This window comes from Pan troglodytes, chromosome 1 (assembly GCF_028858775.2).
Source record: "Pan troglodytes isolate AG18354 chromosome 1, NHGRI_mPanTro3-v2.0_pri, whole genome shotgun sequence".
NCBI classification, from domain to species: domain Eukaryota; kingdom Metazoa; phylum Chordata; class Mammalia; order Primates; family Hominidae; genus Pan; species Pan troglodytes.
Window position 1 is genome coordinate 111,155,781 of NC_072398.2, and position 20,553 is coordinate 111,176,333.

The 20,553-nt window shown below is 41.9% G+C and overlaps 1 protein-coding gene across 9 annotated transcripts in view; it reads left to right on the forward strand.

The window, feature by feature from the left end:
- Window positions 1–1,652: 1,652 nt before the first annotated feature.
- The window catches only part of HIPK1 (homeodomain interacting protein kinase 1), a 48,592-nt gene continuing 29,691 nt past the window's right edge, over window positions 1,653–20,553 (forward strand). For 2 of the 9 annotated variants that reach the window (XM_001151260.8, XM_054669409.2), the window contains exons 1-2: window positions 1,860–2,076; window positions 12,531–13,608. In XM_001151260.8, coding sequence (XP_001151260.2) covers window positions 12,533–13,608 — 1,076 coding nt within the window. In that variant the 5' untranslated portion in view covers window positions 1,860–2,076; window positions 12,531–12,532. Of the gene's footprint in view, window positions 1,670–1,859; window positions 2,077–2,253; window positions 2,536–2,771; window positions 3,002–4,338; window positions 4,361–5,277; window positions 5,373–12,530; window positions 13,609–20,553 lie in introns of those variants that run through there. The other 7 variants (XM_063814771.1, XM_063814779.1, XM_016925257.4 and 4 more) reach the window with 6 other exon arrangements.

The window sequence follows — 20,553 nt, forward strand, 5'->3', positions numbered from 1 at the left end:
TTTATTCACCTGTCTCATTCATACCTGACCCAGTGTCTAGAAGAGTGTATAGCACAGAGCAGGCACACAAGCAGTTTGCTGGATGAATGAGTGAATGATACTAAAGAGGAGAAAATACAGACTTTAAGAAGCTCTCCGTATAGTGAGAAAGACTGAGGACCTAAGAGCAATGGAAATAGAAGTTAACAAATATACATAAAGAAGGTACAGGTTAATTTAAGTAATCAGATGATGATGCAGAATTCAAATAAAATAGGAGTCAATCAGCAAAGGTTCCCGAAAGGGTGAATTCTGAGAGATATTTGAAAAGAGGAAAGGGACATAACTTGAGAGAGCAAGAGTTTAGGAACATGTCAGAGAGTTAGGTTGAACCAAGGCATGATAAACATGTTTGAAGCTTACATTTTGAGCAGGATCTGTTCTACCCAGACCACAGGTTTCTGCCTTTTTTTCTGGCTCATCAAGCAGGCATGTTTACCCACTCTTTTTATCTTCATGTTTCCCAGGTCAGCCCAATGTGAGGACTTTAAGTAGTAGAAGGAAGTTTCTGTGAAAATATGCAAACAAAACTGCCTTGTGGGATCGAACATTTTTGGTAACCCTAGTTCTCTAGGGAAATAAACTTCCCTGTTCCAGATAAAATGGAACTGCTCCCCGTGTTGTTAAGCCAGAGAGAAAGCCAAATGACTTCCCTTAAAAGGTACTTCAGCACATTTTACACAAATTATAGTTTTCTGTGTGTGTTATGGGGATCCAAGGAAATCAAAGTGTTAATGAGTGAGATTTGAGAAACAAAACTTGATAGTAGAATTTTGTCTTAGCCACATCTGCCCTTCTCCTCACAGAGTATATGCAAATACCGATGGTGACGGACAGTAACTTTCTAGAGCTCAGATCACTGCTGCCTCCAGCACTTGTGGGATGGAAAAAATGAAGAAATTACAGTTGCCCTAAAAATGTCCCCCACTTCAGGAACCTGAATATTTTACACAGCAGGAGATACATCGGAAGTCCTACAGAATCTCTTGACTTTGGGAGATGCAACTGCTTTTCTATTAGGATAACCTAATTTTCTGTGTCCATTTTCTCAGAATGTTGTGCCCAACGCGTTCTGTTTCCTAAATACCCAGCCTTCCTTCTGGTAGAGGCAAGAAAATTATGCTAGCATTCGCTCACTGCATGTTTTGAGCGTTTGAGTTCAGAGTACAGCTATTCTCTCTCCTCGTAATGTAAACACAGGTTCCCACGGCGGCAATGGGAGACTCCCCTAAGGGGCTCTTGACGTACAGGGAGACTTCCAGATATGGTACACAGATGTCACATTGCTAGAACGTCTCTAGACGGCAACGAAACATTAAAGCCTAACCTGAGGTAATCCCTCACCGGCAGTGAAGCTCCTCTGCTAGGCACTGTCGTCCCGTACACTGCCCAAGCTCTGGGGGTGTCACACTAGCTGGGATGACATTTTACAGTTGGATCCCGTACCACCGCCAGGCACCTTTAAATCACCGCAGAGTCTACAGTGCGGAGGGGGCGGGAAGTCCAGCCCCCGCACTCGATCCACGCTGGCTCCCTACGGAGGCCCACCCACTCGAGGCCCACCGACTCCCACTGCAATCAGTACTATGCGATCGTCCTAGAGAGTCCATTCAGCTGCACTTCCGCCTCAGTAGGTGTCATGGCGCGGGGCGGTTGAATAGTTCCGGCGAGGCGGGGCCGGCCGGGTTGAGGGGCGGCCGCTCGGCATTCCGTTCGTCGGGTCTGGCGACAACGGCCGCTGCGGAGCAAGGGGCCCGGCGGTAGCCCCGGACGGCAGCAGGAGGCCGAGGCGGGAGCGCGCGGGGCTGAGGCGGCGGCGGCGGCGGCGGGAAGGGGCTGGGTGGTGGAGCGGGAGGGAGGCTGAGGAGGCTCCCCCTGCGGGACGGGCGCGGGGACGGCTCCGGGGGGCGGGGGCCGGGGCCCGGGCCGGCTCGCGCGGGGGGTATGATGACCCGGCTGCGGGGCCCCAGATCTCGTCTCCTCCGCCGCCTCCTCGCGGCAGCCCCAGCTCGCGGCTGAGAACCAGACACACCGGCGGTGAGTGGGGACGGGCAGGAGGGGTCCTCGGCGGGGAGCGACTTCCCCTCAGCTCCCTGAGGCGGGGCCGGGCCGGCCGCTGGCTCTCCTGGAGCGCCCAGCCTGCCGGGGGCGCCTTCCTCAAAGGGCCCCTGCCTGGGACCGGGCGCCGCGTCCTGCGGCCCGGCCGCTCACTGCCGCTGAGGGGATTGCCTTCCCAAGAAGGTGGGGAGGCTCCGGGCTGGTTTTCGGGGCAACTCCCCCTGCCTCCTGCCACTTCTCGCCTGGGCGTGTTGTCCTTAAGTGACAGGGGACCGCCTTGCGTCTCCTCACTCGGCCGGTTTTTTCGCCGGCTGTCGTGGCAGGTTCCCAGTGTGTGGCTTGTGCGTGTGTACTTCACAGCTCCGCTTATCACCATGGTTTTGGGTTATTTGTGCTGTTTGGGACCAGGAAGCCGTGCCTGGAGAGGACGACAGTGGGGTGGGTGTGGAAGCTTTTCTGTCGTCTCCGCTGATGTTTTGTAGTTGTTAGGCTTGTAATTCGTAATGACGGTGGAGACTACGTGAGACCAGTCCCCCTAATGTATATGTGTACAAGGGAGATCTAGAGGTCTGGCCCAAAGGGAAACTTTTGCTGCCACCACTTTCAAAGCTTTCGTTAAAAAAACAAAAGGTGGGGGGGGGGGGAAGGTGGAGAAACAACCAAAATTCTGGTAAGGCCCACACTGTTCACAGGTCTGTGGGGAAGAGTCCCCTTTTTGTGCTTAGCAACCAAGACGTGGAGTTCCGTCTCCAGGAGCGTTGGTCTAACCTCCAGTTTGTTGTGGTGACGAGCTGTGAGCAGTGGCCTGTGTTTATGCTGGGCGAGCTTTCTTTCCTACTTGGGGAGGGGGGTTCAGGATGGGAGGATGGGGGTAGGGAAGAGGGGGAAAAACCCCCAAGCTCCAGTAAGTCTTTTCTTTACTTGATCACTGATTCTGTTGTAGGTAGACTCATTTAGAGGCAGTCCTAGATGCTCTTTCTTGTCTATTAGTGACACTTTGGGAATTCTCAGTAATTGCATCAACATAATACTTTCAGCTATAGACTCTCTGTCCCAATCTGTCCTTTATCTTGTTTCTTAGTAACTGGTGAAAACAGCAGTGTGGCTTCCCGCTCCTGATGAAATAGGGTTAAATTAAGTGGCTGATGCCCTCAGCAAACCTACAATTTTCCTTTTGTTTGTGTAAAGCTATTTTTGATCTCTGGTCTGTGGGGTTTTTTTTTTTTTTTGTAAGATTATAGAGAATGCAAACTATTGCTAGCTTTTTTCATATGGAAGCCTAAAGCTTTCTATAAAACATTTTTAAAATCTAACAAATCATTTGACCTAATTTTCATTATTCAGCTGGTGATTTTGGATCTTTACATGTAATTATCTCAGGGTTCTGTGTTATAATACTGTTATGATGAAGGGTGTCATTGACTTTAAGATACTGTTCCTGGCTTGAAAGATATTTTAGTAAAGTACTTGCGGTTGGAACTGGAGGCAGCCAAGCCAGTAAAGCATCTTAGAATAAAATGGTGAATGAGATCTTATAAATATACTGGCTCTGGTTGGCAAGAGCCAGTGATACCTTCATGAATAGTTTATCTTATCTCTCGACACTGTAGTTTTGTGGTTTTTTGAGCAAGTTCGTTGGTAACTTGAGACTTCAAACCAAACCAGAACTTCCTTCTAAAAGAAAAAAAAGAAGAGATAATCTCAAAGTTCACAATTCTTTGGAAAATAGACTTCTTTCATTCTGTGCTTTTGTTTTTATAAGCACAGCTCCATCAGTGATTTGTTGGTACAAATCAGTGAGTCATACCGGCCTTGTAAAGTTCTTACACTTGGAACTTGTGCAGCTTGTTAGTTATATATTGTAACTGGTCTTGTAATTTGAAGTAATTTTGCAAACATGAGCTGCTTGATCTGCCACCTGCATGAGTGTATAACAGCAGTCTGTATTTTTTAGGTCTTTAAAAAAAAAATTTACTATTATTCCTCCCGTTATCTTCCCTTCCTCTCCCTTTGTGCCATTCTGAACACAAGTCATCAAGATTATTTTCCTTTAAGTACCACTTCAACAATCACTGGTTTGTCTTTTGGTTCCTTTTGTTTTTGTTCCTGATCTTCCCTTTAGTTGTTGGAACCCAGCTCCTAAATGCCTAATATATTCCTGTAGTGCATAATTTGGCACTTGAAAAATTTACATCCTGTTTTCATATTTTTCTTTCTTTTTCATGTGTTATATCATTTCAGCAACATTTTAAGTTCTTTGAAGGTAAGGAAACTTACATTCCTTTTAGATTCTTTAAGGGTACCTGGTACAGTGCTTTCCCAGAGTGCTTAAGGAAAAAGAATGAGAAGACCTTTGCCAGCATTGCTACTCATTAGCGCTGGGTAAAACTCGTTTGGCCTTTTTGGATCTGTTTTTGCTTTTTTTTTTTTGATTTGAGACAGGATCTCGCCCTGTCGCCCAGGTCGGAGTGCCGTGGTGGGTTCAGGCCGGAGTGCAGTGGTGGGTTCAAGTGATTCTCATACCTCTGCCTCCTAAGTAGCTAGGACTACAGGCACTACAGGCACGCACCACCATGCCTGGCTAATATTTGTATTTTTAGTAGAGATAGGGTTTTGCCATGTTGGCCAGGCTGGTCTCAGACTCCTGACCTCAAGTGATCCACCTGCCTCGGCCTCCCAAAGTGCTGAGATTACAGGCGTGAGCCACCATGCCTGGCCTGGATCGCCTTTTTCTCATCTCGGAATTAGGGGGTTTTAGAATCTTTTAAGGTCCCTTTTATCTGTAAGAGTTCCAGTACTTTTTTGCTAGTGTCTTCTGCTCCAGTTAAATATATCTCCTTACTCTACACGGTTTTTTATTTTTCCACATCCTTTGGCATACTAGGATAGCAAAAGTCATCTCATTCTTCTGAAAGAGCCTCCTCCATCTTCCATTCTCCAAACTGCTGTTGCCTTACTTAAGTCCCGTTTTCCTTCAGCCTTTGCTGGCATATTGTTTATGTTTCATATTGATCTCTGCTTTGTTAATTTTAACTTTTTCTTACCCTGGAAACTCCTCAAGGTATAGTTTTCTTAATTCTAAGCTTTATAGACCTATAGACTGTCATGTGCAGGTACTAAAATGTAGTACCTTTTTACTAAACACAAAGCACTTACTTTTCTTTTGTTCTGTTGCCGTAGTCATTCCAAATAAATCTAAGTGAACTATTGATTTTGATACAAAGCAACAGCCTCTGCCACACTGAAGAAGTGAGCTTTAAGCAGAGACTATAAGGGTAAGTAAAAGTTAGGAAAAGAAAAGGCTAAGGGGGAAAATGAAGTTCAGAGAGGAAACATGTTGAAGGAACTAGGGCCAGAGAAGGCAAGGTCTATTGTGGGAACCCAGAGAGACTTGATAGTATTGGAAGAGAGAGTGCCTGGGGAAAAGCGCAGATGAAACAAGGCTGTGCAAGTAATCGTGGTCCAGATCTTGCAAGGCCTGGTAATCCAAATTAGGAATTTTGGTGTTTGTCCTAAGGTTTTAAGTGGGGGATAGGTACACATTTTTTTTTTCAGATGTGCATTTTTAAAAGCTTCAGTTGAGAGGTGAATAATGAATTGGGAGAGGGGAGCTTAGAAAAGGGGCTTGAGGCTAGATCGTGGCTCACACCTGTAATCCCAGCACTTTTGGAGGCTGAGGTAGGTGGATCACTTTAAGAGTTTGAGACCAGCCTGAGCAACATGGTGAAACCCTGTCTCTACAAAAAATACAAAAAAATTAGCTGGGCGTGGTGGCATGTACTGGTAGTCCCAGTTACTCGGGAGGCTGAGGTAGGAGGGTGGATTGAGCCCTGGAGGTCAAGGCTGCAGTGAACGAACCATGATCGTGTACTGCACTCCGGTCTGGGTGACAGAGTCTCAAATAAAGGGGGGAAGTTGAGAGTACAATTTGGAGGAAACCAGTTAAGCTGTTTAAGTATGGGATTGTGCAGTAGGGGTGGAGAAAACTTAGGAGAGTAGAGAGAGATTTAGGTGTTCTGTTGGGAAGAATTTTCTTCCCAAACTTGTCTCACTTTGTTTTTACAGAAGATGTACTCTTATCATCTGTAAAAAATATGTGTCAGAGTATGTGATAGACAATATGTACACCTGTGTTCATGTCATCTGAGGATAAGTGCTGGAGCAAGAAATCAATATATAGTACAGTTTTTAGGTCATTTGGCTAACCAGCTGTTAAATTGTATGAAAGACGCAAAGATAACATTGAGCAAAAGCAACAGGAATTTATTACTGGTGTGTCAGGAAAAAGGTTACTGAGGGGTAAGGACAAATCAATGGAAAATGATTACCTGGGTTGTCATATCCAACTGTTCCATTCAGGGTTATAATATTTGGATCCTTTTAATAAGATTATTTGCCTATAGTGCTTATAGTGTGGAGCACCCAGTAAATAATGTTAAATGGATGTGACCATGCCAGGGAGTGGGAAAGTTGTTAATCTGTTTTTGAAAGCCTTGGATTCTAGCTATTATCTTTTAGCAATAAGTACAAGTACCAGTGATCTTTTGCCCATCATTGCTAATTTGGTATTAATGAACTGGGCAAATTTGTCATTATATTGAGATGGTTAAGTCCTTGGAAAGTCAGGTTTGAAATGTAAAGACTTCATTTATTGCTGGAGTCAAGAGGCGCAGCATTTTCAGGAAGTCAAAAATAGCTTTTTATGCCAGGTACGGTGGCTCATGCCTGTAATCTCAATATCGTGGGAGGCCAAGGCAGGAGGATTGCTTTAGAGCAGGAGTTTGACGCCAGCCTGGGTGACATAGTAAGACCTCATCTCTGAAAAAAAAAAAAAAAAAAAATTAGCCAAATGTGGCATGTGCCTGTAGAAATTAGCCAAGCGTCCTGGTGTGTGCCTGTAGTCCTAGCTACTTGGATGGCTGAAGCAGAGGATTGCTTGAGCCCAGGATTTCGAGGTTACAGTGAGCTGTGACCACACCACTGCATTTCAGCCTCACTGACAGTGGTGAGAACCTGTCTCAAAAAAAAAAAAAAAAAAGAATCAGCTATTTTTTTTTTAAACCTTTATTTTAGGTTCAGGGGTACATGTGCTGGTTTGTTATATAGGTAATCTATATGTCACAGGGGTTTGGTGTACAGATATTTTGTCGTCCAGGTAATAAGCATAGTGCCTGACATTTATTTTTTCTGATCCTCTCCCTTCTCCCACCCTCCACCCTGAAGTAGGCCCCAGTGTCTGTGGTTGGCCTCTTTGTGTCCATGTGTTCTCGTTCTTTAGCTCCCACTTTTAAGTGAGAACATGCAATACTTGGTTTTCTGTTCTGTGTGTTTGTTTAAGATAGTGGCCCTCCAGCTTCATCCATGTTGCCTGTTGCTGCAAAGGACATGGTCTTGTTCTTTTTTATGGCTGCATAGTATTCCATGGTGTATATGTATCACATTTTCTTTAGTCTACCATTGATGGGCATTTAGGTTGAATTTCATGTTTTTCCTATTGTGAATAGTGCTGCAGTGAACATGTGCTTGTGTCTTTGTGGTAGAATGATTTATATTCCTTTGGGTATTTACCCAGTGATGGGATTGCTGGATCTAATGGTAATTCTGTTTTAAATTCTTTGAGGAATTGCCACATTGCTTTTCACAATGGGTGAACTAATTTATACTCCCATCAGCAGTATAAGTGTTCCCTTTTCTTCACAACCTTGCCAGCATCTGTTATTTTTTGACTTCTTAGTAATATTCATTCTGACTGGTGTGAGATGGTATCTCATTTTAGTTTTGATTTGCATTTCTCTAATGATTAGTGATGTTGAACAATTTTTCATATGCTTGTTGACTGCAAGTGTGTCAAAAATAGCTTTTTAATTTATTGAGTTGCTATTCACATTGAATTGAAAATATCTGTAATTTGCCTCACAGATTCTGATATATAGTAAGTTTTCCACAGATGTTAATTCTGTTTTTGTTGTTGTTGTTGTTTGAAAGCTCTCCACCTAGGAAGAGAATTGCCTCCACACTTGCAAAGGCAAGTTTAATAGAACATAATATCTTTATCCTGTGTCTAGAAATTGCTATTTTAGCTGAGTTTCAGAGTAGAATATAAATAAGAGTCTGTTGGTTTTTCTAGGCCATTGTGATTCTGTATTTTCTTCTCACCTTGTGTTAATTGAGGTCAGAATGAGTCTCAGCCACACTGTAAGAACCCCGGTGGTCTGATACTGACTTTTTGTACATCACACCCTTGCTGTGGGGAAGACCAGTGAAAGAATTCTGAGTTGTCCTTTCCCTTTGGGTGAACTAAATTTGTCTTTATGGATAAGAACTGTAATCATTTAATATTAAAACATTCTGAAAAATGTCCTAGAACTTGTACTTTTTTCAGTGCCCAATGTGAAGATCTGAAATCATAAGTAATCTTTTATTATGTTTTTTGGGTAAAAAGTTGGCAATAATGTTACTCTGCCAAATGCAAAATTTTATAGAGTATCTAGTTATGAATCCTTTTTTTTTTTTTTTTTTTTTTTTTGAGATGGAGTCTCACTCTGTCGCCCAGGCTGGAATGCAATGGCATGATCTCAGCTCACTACAACCTCTGCCTCCCGGATTCAAGTGATTCTCCTGCCTCAGCCTCCTGAGTAGCTGGGATTACAAGTGCGTGTCACCACGCCCAGCTAATTTTTGTATTTTTAGTAGAGATGGCGTTTTACCATGTTGGTCAGGTTGGTCTCGAACTCCTGACCTCATGATCTGCCTGCCTTGGCCTCCCAAAATGAATACATTTTTTAAAATTTGGTATTTCATGAATTCTTTTCAGTATTACTTTATGACCCCCCTATTCCTAGACAGTTGCTGCAAACTGCAAATTTTCTATTTAGATTCTTTCACTAAATACTTCAAGTTACATAAAAGTTGTGTTTATGTTTTTTGATAGATTGTTAAAATTAGGTGAACAATATTAACATTGTTAATGGAAAACAAATTTAGAAAATTTGCTTCCTTTTGTTGTTCAACAGGTTGGCTTAATTTTATGATAAATACTTACACATATATTTTAATAGGTGCATTTTGTAAAGGAGCTACTTGGTTTCAGATTTTTCTTTTATTATATTTGGTATTTCAGTGAAGTAGGTAGAACAAGATGATTTGTAAATTCAGCCTCACAGTTAAATTGTACTGACCTTAGCTTTTAATTTGTACTTTTTTTCTCTTCAAAGTTTATATAAATTATAGAAACTCTTAAAGTAAATCTCAACTGGGTTTTAGAAATTGAAGGCAGAGGATTTGTTCTTTCCAGCTGACTAGTCCAGTGCAGGTGGTTTCTAGTTGTATTCAGGCACAAAGAAATGTACTTACTGCCTTTTGATGTTCTGTAACATCCTTTGTCATGTTTCCTTCCTTTCTTGTTGTGGGTGTTTATTCTCTTATGATTAGTAATGTTATACTATATGGATTGGAGTAGAGACTTCCCCCATGACTCAAGGACCACACAGATAAAAAGGAGGGAAGACATTAAAAAAAAAAAAATCAAGGATCGAGCATTTGAAAATACTACAGTTGAATGTGAGTGGTAGGGAGTTGTATTTAATAGATATGAGATTGGTAGGCAGGGGTCAAATAATTCATCCAACAGATAATTGAGTATGTATATATTGTCAGTCTGTATAAGGCTTTGGTGATAGAAGAGCAAGACAGAGATGGTACATGTGCCGGAGCTTATACTGTAGCTGGGAATGTAGCATTAAATAAATACTTTCAAGTTAACAGGTTGCTGTGGGAATGCATGGTGGGGGTAGGGGGTGATCGTAGGGAGCGTTTCTGCATGTGACAGAGGTGTCGGGGCAGTTTTCGCAGCAGAAAGTCTTCAACATATTTAGAGGGCCTGGAGGTGAGTGGCCTTCCAAGAACTAAAGAAAGAAAAGCAGTGTGGCTAGAGTGGGGGTTAGGGGAGGAATCAAAGTGGGGAGATGTTGGAAGGCAGCAAGCAGATTTTGGAGTGCATTTTAAGGCAGGTTGAGACAGGTTTTTTTTTGAGATAGGATCTAGCTCTGTTGCCCAGGCTAGAGTGCAATGGAGTAATCACAACTCACTGTAGCCTCAATGTCCCAGACTCAGGTGATTTTCCTGCTTCAGCCTCCTGAGTAGCTGGGACCACAGGCATGTGCCACTTACACTTGGCTTTTTTTATTTTTATTTTTTTTCCGGTAGAGATGGAGTCTCCCCATGTTGCCCTGGCTGGTCTTGAACTCATGGACTCAAGTGATCCTTCCACCTTGGGTTCCTAAAGTGCCAGAATTACAGGCGTGAGCCACCACGTCTGGCCTAATTTTTCTTTTCTTTTCTTTTTTTTTTTTGTTAATGCTTCCCAGGCTGATCTTGAACTCCTGAGCTCAAGTGATCCTCCTGCCTGGGCCTCCCAAAGTGCGGGAATTACAGGCGTGAGCGACCATGGCCAGCCAAGTTGAGAATCTTGGACATTATCTCCAAAGCAATGAGAAATCCCGGGAGAAGGGGAAGCAAGATGGTTAAGAAGAGAGAGCAGTTATCTGATTTGCATTGTTTAAAAGCAAAGATCTATTGAGTGGATTTAAGGAGATTAGTTTGGAAGCTACTGGCAGTTTGAACTAGAATGGTGCCAATAAGGGTAGGGAAAAAGGGCTGATTTGAAATATACTTAGGAGGCCAGGGGCAGTGGCTCACGCCTGTAATCCCAGCACTTTGGGAGGGTGAGGGGGGTGGATCACTTGAGCTCAGGAGTTTGAGACCACCCAGGCAACATGGTGAAAACCCATCTCTACTAAAAATACAAAGAAATTAACTGGGTGTGGTCGTGCACGCCTCTAGTCTCAGCTACTTGGGAGGCTGAGGCAGGAGAATTGCTTGAGCCCCAGAGGTGAAGGTTGCAGCGAGCCAAGATTGTGCTATTGCACTCCAGCTTGGGCTACAGAGTGAGACTCTGGCTCCAAAAAAAAAAAAAATAAAAAAAATATATATATATATACACACACACACACACACACACACACACACACACACTTAGGAGATGGAATGGATAAGATAGAGATTAGATGTGGAGGAATAAGGGAGAGGAATGAGCCAGGATAATAGTGTTAAATATGTGGTAGACACTATCATTTTACATGTATTAAATTATTTAATTCTCAGAACAACCCCATGAGGTAGGTATTGCTATCACCATTATGTAGCTGAGGAAACAGACATCCCTAATTTTTTTTCTTTTTTTTGAGACAGGGTGTCATTCTTTCACCCTGGCTGGAGTGCAGTGGCACGATCACAGCTCACTGCAGCCTCTACCTCTGGGCTCAGGTGATCACTTCTGCCTTCTGAGTAGCTAGGACTACAGGCATGTGCCACCAAGCCTGGCTTTTTTATCTGTTTTTTGTTGTTGTTTGTTTGTTTTAGAGACTGTTTCACCATGTTGCCCAGGCTGGAGCTCCCTGATTTCTGGCTTGAGGTGTTGGATGTGTGATGGCATCTCATAATTAAGATAGAAAACTGAAGGTGGGGTGGAGGCTCGTAAGTTTAATTCTGAATGTATTGAATATGAGGTGTTTGTAAAATGTCCAAGTTGCAGGGTTAAGTAGTCATTTGGATATAGGGTTTGGAGTTCAAAGCGAGAGAATCCTGGGTTAGAGATAGAGATTTTAGTCTTTTGAAGATGACTAATTTTGAGGAGTAATTATTAAAAAGGGGGAAAGGGTAGAGCAAGGAAAGAGGGATTACTATAGAGCCCCAAGGCATATGAGATCGGATGGTTGAAAATGGAGAAGATAAATATGAAATGGCTTGTGTGCTATGTCAGATGTTTGGACTTTATTATGAAAAAATAGCTTTCAGTTTAATCTGTGGGCTTATTGAGCTGGAAGTGTCTGTGGGATATTCAGGGACAGAAAGCTGGACTGTTCTTACATCCTTTCCTCATATTTTTCTACTAACTTTCCTCGGTTCTTCAGAATATACTCTAGCTTTCTCATCATCCTGGTTACTTTTTTTTTTTTTTTTTCAATTTTAGTATTTTTAGAGACAGGGTCTCACTACATTGCCTAGGCTGGTCTCGAACTCCTCAGCTCAGGAGATCCTCCTGCCTTGGCCTCCCAAAGTGCTGGAATTAAAGGCTTGAGCCACTGTGCCTGGCCCATACTGGTTACTTTTTTATCTTAAAATGTGGTAGACAATTGAATGCATTTTATGTATGACCTGAGCAGAGTGGATAATCTTCACTTTGTCCAGCACGTTCTGTACACTGTTTCTATGAATATAGGTCAAGATTGAATTAGTTTTTGAGAAGAGGAGAACATTATTACATCATGTTTCTTTTGTCAAGTAAAAGTGTGTGTGTGTGTTTGTGTGTGTTTTAAATCTAAGCCTTGTATCTTTTATCCTTGTGGTCTAATTCTTCCTTTCTCTCAATATAGGTATGGCATCACAGCTGCAAGTGTTTTCGCCCCCATCAGTGTCGTCGAGTGCCTTCTGCAGTGCGAAGAAACTGAAAATAGAGCCCTCTGGCTGGGATGTTTCAGGACAGAGTAGCAACGACAAATATTATACCCACAGCAAAACCCTCCCAGCCACACAAGGGCAAGCCAACTCCTCTCACCAGGTAGCAAATTTCAACCTCCCTGCTTACGACCAGGGCCTCCTCCTCCCAGCTCCTGCAGTGGAGCATATTGTTGTAACAGCCGCTGATAGCTCGGGCAGTGCTGCTACATCAACCTTCCAAAGCAGCCAGACCCTGACTCACAGAAGCAACGTTTCTTTGCTTGAGCCATATCAAAAATGTGGATTGAAACGAAAAAGTGAGGAAGTTGACAGCAACGGTAGTGTGCAGATCATAGAAGAACATCCCCCTCTCATGCTGCAAAACAGGACTGTGGTGGGTGCTGCTGCCACAACCACCACTGTGACCACAAAGAGTAGCAGTTCCAGCGGAGAAGGGGATTACCAGCTGGTCCAGCATGAGATCCTTTGCTCTATGACCAATAGCTATGAAGTCTTGGAGTTCCTAGGCCGGGGGACATTTGGACAGGTGGCTAAGTGCTGGAAGAGGAGCACCAAGGAAATTGTGGCTATTAAAATCTTGAAGAACCACCCCTCCTATGCCAGACAAGGACAGATTGAAGTGAGCATCCTTTCCCGCCTAAGCAGTGAAAATGCTGATGAGTATAATTTTGTCCGTTCATACGAGTGCTTTCAGCATAAGAATCACACCTGCCTTGTTTTTGAAATGTTGGAGCAGAACTTATATGATTTTCTAAAGCAAAACAAATTTAGCCCACTGCCACTCAAGTACATCAGACCAATCTTGCAGCAGGTGGCCACAGCCTTGATGAAGCTCAAGAGTCTTGGTCTGATCCACGCTGACCTTAAGCCTGAAAACATCATGCTGGTTGATCCAGTTCGCCAGCCCTACCGAGTGAAGGTCATTGACTTTGGTTCTGCTAGTCACGTTTCCAAAGCTGTGTGCTCAACCTACTTACAGTCACGTTACTACAGGCAAGTGGCAAATGCTGAAAATCGTATCTTAGGCTAGAGTTCTGTCCTTATATTTAACATATACCCCTTAGGCTACATAGAGCAATGAATTTGTTTATAGATTCTGAGATAGAAATAGGATATGTTTTAGCTCATTCTATGTGTGTGGCATTCCTATATATGACATTTATTTCTGAAATTTTATCTAGCACTGGAAAAATTAACTCAGTCTGATTCTGAAAGTTGTTACTAGTTGAATTATACTAGCACCTGGTTCTTTTCTTTAGTATCATTTTACCTCATTTTCCCATTTTATTTATTTTATTTATTTAGAGACAGAATCTCGCTCTGTCGCCCAGGCTGGAGTGCAGTGGCGTGATATCAGCTCACTGCAAGCCCCACCTCCTGGGTTCACGCCATTCTCCTGCCTCAGCCTCCTGAGTAGCTGGGACCACAGGCACCCGCCATCACGCCCGGCTAATTTTTTTTGTATTTTTAGTAGAGACGGGGTTTCACCGTGTTAGCCAGGATGGTCTCGATATCCTGACCTCGTGATCCACCCGTCTCGGCCTCCCAAAGCGCTGGGATTACAGGCGTGAGCCACCGCGCCCAGCCTATTTATTTATTTTTTTAAGATGGAGTTTCACTTGCCACCCAGGCTAGAGTGCAGTGGTGTGACATCGACTCACGGCAGCCTCCACCTCCTGGGGTCAAGTGATTTCTCCTGCTACTCCTGTCCTGAGTAGCTGGGACTACAGGCACCTGCTACCACGCCCGGCTAATTTTTTTGTTTTTAATAGAGATGGGGTTTCACCATGTTGACCAGGCTGGTTTTGAACTCCTGACCTCAGGTGATCCACCCGCCTCAGCCTCCCAAAGTGATTAGAGGCGTGAGGCACCATGCCCAGCCATTTTCCCATTTTAAAGAGTCTTGAAATACACAAAGATATTTACTTATTTGTAATGAATCTGAGCATATGTTGCTGTTTTTTCGAAGCTCTTATCTTGGCAGGTAAAATAACGTGGGAATAACTCCAGGTTTAACTCTAGTAACATTTTATTCTTTTACATTTTCTTCTGTAGTAGCATGAATTGAATTACATGATTGCTACAATCTCTTCCTGTTTTAACATTCTCTAAATACTTTGAACTTAATGGGTTATCCTAGAATGGCCTTGACCCAAGTACCTTATACTTTAATGATATATATTTCTAGATTGATACTTTTAATGTAGCTACCGTTTTAATATATAATAATTATTGGGACAGTATGTAAATGCTGATATATACAATTTTGTCTGTACCATAACCAAGGCTTTTAAAATGTGCTTTTTATCAGCACCCATTTACTTACTTGCCTAGTTATTAATTTTAAGGAATCTAATATTTAGTTTTAATGGCCATACATTAAATACAAATCATGTAAGCATCCAATCAAGAGGTGAAATAATAAAAACATAGATAACCTATAAAATATGTTTATAAGGAGCTATACATGCCAGATGCCTGTAATAAAATTTGAGGAAATAGAAATTCTGAATTAAGAATTTTATATTATGTGTGAAAATAATGTGAGGATATTTTAACCCATACAAGGACTCAGAAAAAATGTCATCTGCATGTTTCCTTTTTTAAAAACATTGTGGTAAGATCTTTATAATAGGAAGTTTACAATTTTAACCATTTGGTACCACTCATTGTGTTAAGTACATTCACAGTGTTGTGTAACCATCACTGCTGTCTGTTAAGTGTATTCACAATGTTGTGTAACCATCACCACTATTTCCAAATGTTTTCATCACCCAAAACAGAAATTCTAACCATTAAGCAATAACTCCCTATTCTCTCTTCTTCCTACCACTGGTAATCTTGATTTGACTTTCTGTCTCTATGAATTTGCCTATTCTAGATACTGCATGTAAGTGGAATCATACAATGTTTGTCTTTTTGTGTCTAGTTTATTTCACTTAGCGTAATGCTTTTGAGGCTAATCCGTGCTGTAACATGTATCAGAACTTCATTCCTTTTATGGCTGTATAATATTCCATTGTTTGTATATACCACATTTTGTTTATGCATTCATCTGTTGGTAGATATTTGGGTTGTTGCTACCTTTAGGCTGTTGTGAATAATGCTGCTATGAACATTGGTGTACAAGTATCCTAGTCCCTATTTTCAGTTCTTTTGGGGATATAGCTAGGAGTGGAATTGCTGGGTCACATGATAATTCTATGTTTAACTTTTTGCAGAATTACCAAATTATTTTCCACAGAGGCTGCACTATTTTACATTCCTACCAGCAGTGGATGTGCATTCCAAATTTCTCCACATTTTCTCTAACATTTGTTATTTTTTTTATTTAAAAATATTGTTTGTTTATTTTTACAGAGACAGGAGCTGCCTCTATTGCTCATGCTGGAGTACAGTGGCACGATCATAGTTCACTGTAGCCTCCAACTCCTGGGCTTGAGCAGTCCTCCCACTTCAGCCTCCCAAGTAGGTAGGACTGCAGTCACACTCCACCATACCTGGCTAATTACTATTATTTTATTTTTTGTGGTGACAGTGTTTTGAGGGTCTCATTTTGTTGCCCAATCTGGTCTCAAACTACTGGCCTCAAGCCATCCTCCTGCCTCAGTCTCCCAAAGTTCTGGGATTACAGGTGTGAACTACCACTCCTGGCCTTGTTTTGTTTTTTAAATAATAGCCATGGGTTTTTTTTTTTTTGAGATGGAGTTTCACTCTTGTTGCCTAGGCTGGAGTGCAGTGGTGCGATCTCGGCTCACTGCAGCCTCTGCCTCCCAGGATTCTCCTGCCTCAGCCTCCCGAGTAGCTGGGATTACAGGTGCCTGCCACCACACCCAGCTACTTTTTGTATTTTTAGTAGAGATGGGGTTTTACCATGTTGGCCAGGCTGGTCTCGAACTCCTGACCTCAGGTGATCTGCCCACCTTGGCCTCCCAAAGTGCTGGGATTACAGGCATGAGCCACTGTGCCTGGCCAATAATAGTCTTTTTTTTTTTTTTTTTGAGATGGAGTCTTGCTCTGTTGCCAGGCTGGAGTGCAGTGGCACAATCTCGGTTCACTGCAACCTCCGCCTCACAGGTTCAAGCAGTTCTCCTAGCTCGGCCTCCTGAGTAGCTGGGAATACAGGTGCCACCATGCCCAGCTAATTTTTGTATTTTTAGTAGAGACAGGGTTTCACCATGTTGGCCGGGATGGTCTCGATCTCTTGACCTCGTGATGAAGTGCTGGGATTACAGGCGTGAGCCACTGGGCCCGGTCAATAATAGCCATTCTTATGGGTGTGAAGTGGTATCTCATTGTGGTTTTGATTTGTATTTCCCTAATGATTAATGATGTTGAGCATTTGTTTTATTTTGTTTTGTTTTGAGACAGAGTCCCACTTTGTCACCCAGGCTGGAGTGCAGTTGTGCAATCATGGCTTACTGCAGCCATGACCTCTCAGGCTCAAGCGGTCCTCCCACCTTAGCCTTTCGGGTACCTGAGACTACGGGCATGCACCCCCACACCTGACTAGTGTTTTGTATTTTTAGTAGAGACGGGGTTTCACCGTGTTGCCCAGGCTGGTCTCAAACTCATAGGCTCAAGTGATATGCCCGCCTCGGCAACCCAAAGTGCTGGGATTACAGACATGAGCCACCATGCCCAGCCTGGCATTTTTTTATGTGCCCGACATCTGTATATCTTCTTTGGAGAAATGTCTATTTAAGTCCTTTCCTCATTTCTTGAATTGGGCTTTTTGTTGTTGAGTTGTATACTCTATATACTAAATTTTCATCTATTCCTTGGGTTGCCTTTTTACCTGTTGATAGTGTTTGACACAGAATAGTTTTTAACTTTGGTGAAGTGCAGTTTGTCTACTTTTTCTTTGGTTGCTTGTGCTTTTGGTGACATATCCAAGAAGTCATTGTTAAGTCGAAATCATACAGATTTTCCCCTATGTTTTCTGCTAAGAGTTTTATAGTTTTAGCTCTTATATTTTGGTCTTTGATTCTTTGTTGATTTTTGTCTATGGTCCAAGGTACAAATCCAGTGTAATTCTTTGGCATGTGACTATTCAGTTCTTCAAACACCATTTGCTGAGAAGATTGTCCTTTCTGCGTTGGGTGGTTTGGGCACCCTTGTTGGAATCATTTGAACATATATACAAATAATTCTTATCTTCTATTGCTTTCCCATTTTCAATGTTGGGCTCTCTATTCCATTAATCTATATATGTCTTTATGCCAGTACCACACTGTTTTGATTATTGTAGCTTTGTAGTAAGTTTGAAATCAGGAAGTGTGAGACCTCCAACTTTGTTCTTTTTCAAGATTGTTTTGGCTATTTGGGGTCTTTGAGGGTCCATATAAATTTTAGGATGGGTTTTTCTATTTTATACAAAAACCATAATTGCTTTTTATTAAGGATAGCGATGTATCTGTAGATGACTTTGGGTAGTATTGACAGCTTAATAGTAAGTCAGTCCATCCTTATTTCTTTATATCTTTTTACAGTTTTATAAAACTGGTATTTTTTACTTGAGGTAAGGTAAATAAACTCTTAGATCCTTTGTTTTCTGGTTTTATGCTGCCCTAGGCAACCTTGGCTAACTTTAAGAATGTCGTCTCCATTTATTTATTTATGCCTTGGGAGATTTAGGTTCCAACTACATTTGCTTTTTAATGCTCTCCTTTGAGCAGTCTTACCACCAGCCACACCAACATAACATATATATAACATACTCTACAGGTGCACTGAAGAATTCAGCGCAGAATCCCATTTTGAGTCCTCAGGAGGGACTAGGCAGACCACAGCTGAAGGAAGAGGGCTGATCAGCTCTTCCTTTCTGTCTTGACTCTGTGCCTGCAGGTGTTCTTTAACTACTTGTTTGCCCTGTCAAAGACAAAGTGCATTCTCTTGTGATAACAGAGTAGTTTTTAAATTGAAAAAGGGAGAGCAATAGGAGATAAAAATTATTTGGCTTTGTTATAATTGGGGCATGTTAATACAAAATAAAATGAATTATTTGGCTGCTTAGCTTTCTGTAATGTGTAATTCATTTGAATAATATTCAGTGTTAGGTTGCTGATCTTTGTTTTTTTTTATCCTTTTAATTTAAGCTGTCAATTGATTCATTTTGGTTTTGTTTTTTATAGAAACTAAGGTTTTCAAATCTTCAAAGTTACCCTTCGACAAAGCTTTCTTTAAATTCACTGCAATATAGTTGTTGACTATAATTTTAAGTGGAGCTAAGTTTGCCTCTTAAAAACAGGAGTTCATTCTGTGTATTACTGAGTAATTACTCTGTATACTGAAGTTCAGTGCCCAGGGCTTGACAGTGTTTAGGATTTAACATGAGTGTTCTGTTGTGTCACAGTAATACTTGATAATGAGCCTAAGGCAGATGGAATAGCAGCTCAGGCATTCCTTCTTTATCACTAGTTTTACCCGCAGTGGTCCTCTTAAGCTTCTTTGATGTTGCTTTGTTGCCATATTAGAGTCCATTAAGTCCTCACCCTTCTGTCTTTCAAAAAACCTCTGTGAAATCTGTTTGGCTGGTGAAGCATTTTGACTCCAAAGCTAGTCCTCCTCTTACCCACCTTTTTAGTTTACCTTGCTTTGTCTTTCTGATAATATGCCAGTATTATCAGCTTACATAAATTTGCCACCTCGCTGTGTCCATTGGCCCTGGGCATGGCTAAATGATTCAGGCAGTGGAAATAATATACTTTATTCTCTGGCTCACTGTAAATGTGCACAGACTCCAAGCAAAGCTCCTGTCTTTCGGGCTTGAGTTTTAGAGACAAAGGTTTGCCATGCTTACAGGCTGAATGTTTTTCCCTACTGAACAAACTAGCCAGCCTTTATTTCAAGCTGAATCACTTTGTTACTTACGGAAGGAAAAGGTCTAGAGAAGGAAAACGTATCTTCCATTTATCCTAGACAAACAAATAATCTAATTTCCTCTGGCAGTCAAAATATAGTTTCACCTAAGCCACTGATGCAGGAAGTTAGGTTTTATGTAACCTCTCTAATTGGTAAGTAAGTAGGTTTGATGTCTCTGAGATAGGAAGAAAGAAACGAAAATGTTCATGAAAATAATCAGAGTGATTTGTGTTAAGGGATCCTAACCTTAGCTTGCTCTGGGTGCCAGTGAAATTAACCTCAACAATGTTGGTTGGAAGAATTTTTCAACTTAAAGAAGTTTGAAGTTGGGGAATCAAAAGGCAGGGATTGTTGTTTCTATCACTTAGCTGTGATAACCAGAGCCTGTTTAGTATTTGTTTTTTAAGGATGGGATGTGTCTTCAAAGAGGAGACTTGCCATGTTCAAAGCACAATTAATACCATTTTCCTACTGAAGTGAACACTGCCAGTTTTTAACAGTTTCTTTCACTTTCCTGTGCTTCTGTAGATAACCTTTTTTACTGCCCAGTTGTTGGAATGTTACAGCTGGAAAGGGACCTAGAAGAGTAATTATCTAACTCTGTTTCCTTATTACACAAATGAGTTAGAACCAGAGTTTTACGTGTCTATAGAGTTTATATTGAGGGATTAAGAAATAAGGAGGCCAAGAGGAAAGATGTAATGAAAATAATTCTAACAATTATAATCTGGATTCACAGTTTAAAGTATTCAGTCCTTAGAGATAAACCTGCTCTAGTGATGCCTTTCTGTTCAGTAAAGTAGAAAATAACTTGTCTTTTTGCTTCGTAGAGTTTGGGTAAGTCTAACATTTATAGGCCCAAATAATACAAAACCCTCAGTGAACTAAGCAGCCTTACTGATTTTTTGTTTGTTTTTGAGACAGAGTCTCAGGCTGGAGTGCAGTGGTGCAATCATGGCTCACTGCAGCCTTGACCTCCTGGGCTCAAGTGATCCTTCCACCTCAGCTTCCTGAGTAGCTAGAACTGCAGGCACGCACCACCATACCTGGCTAATTTTTTAAACTTTTTTGGTA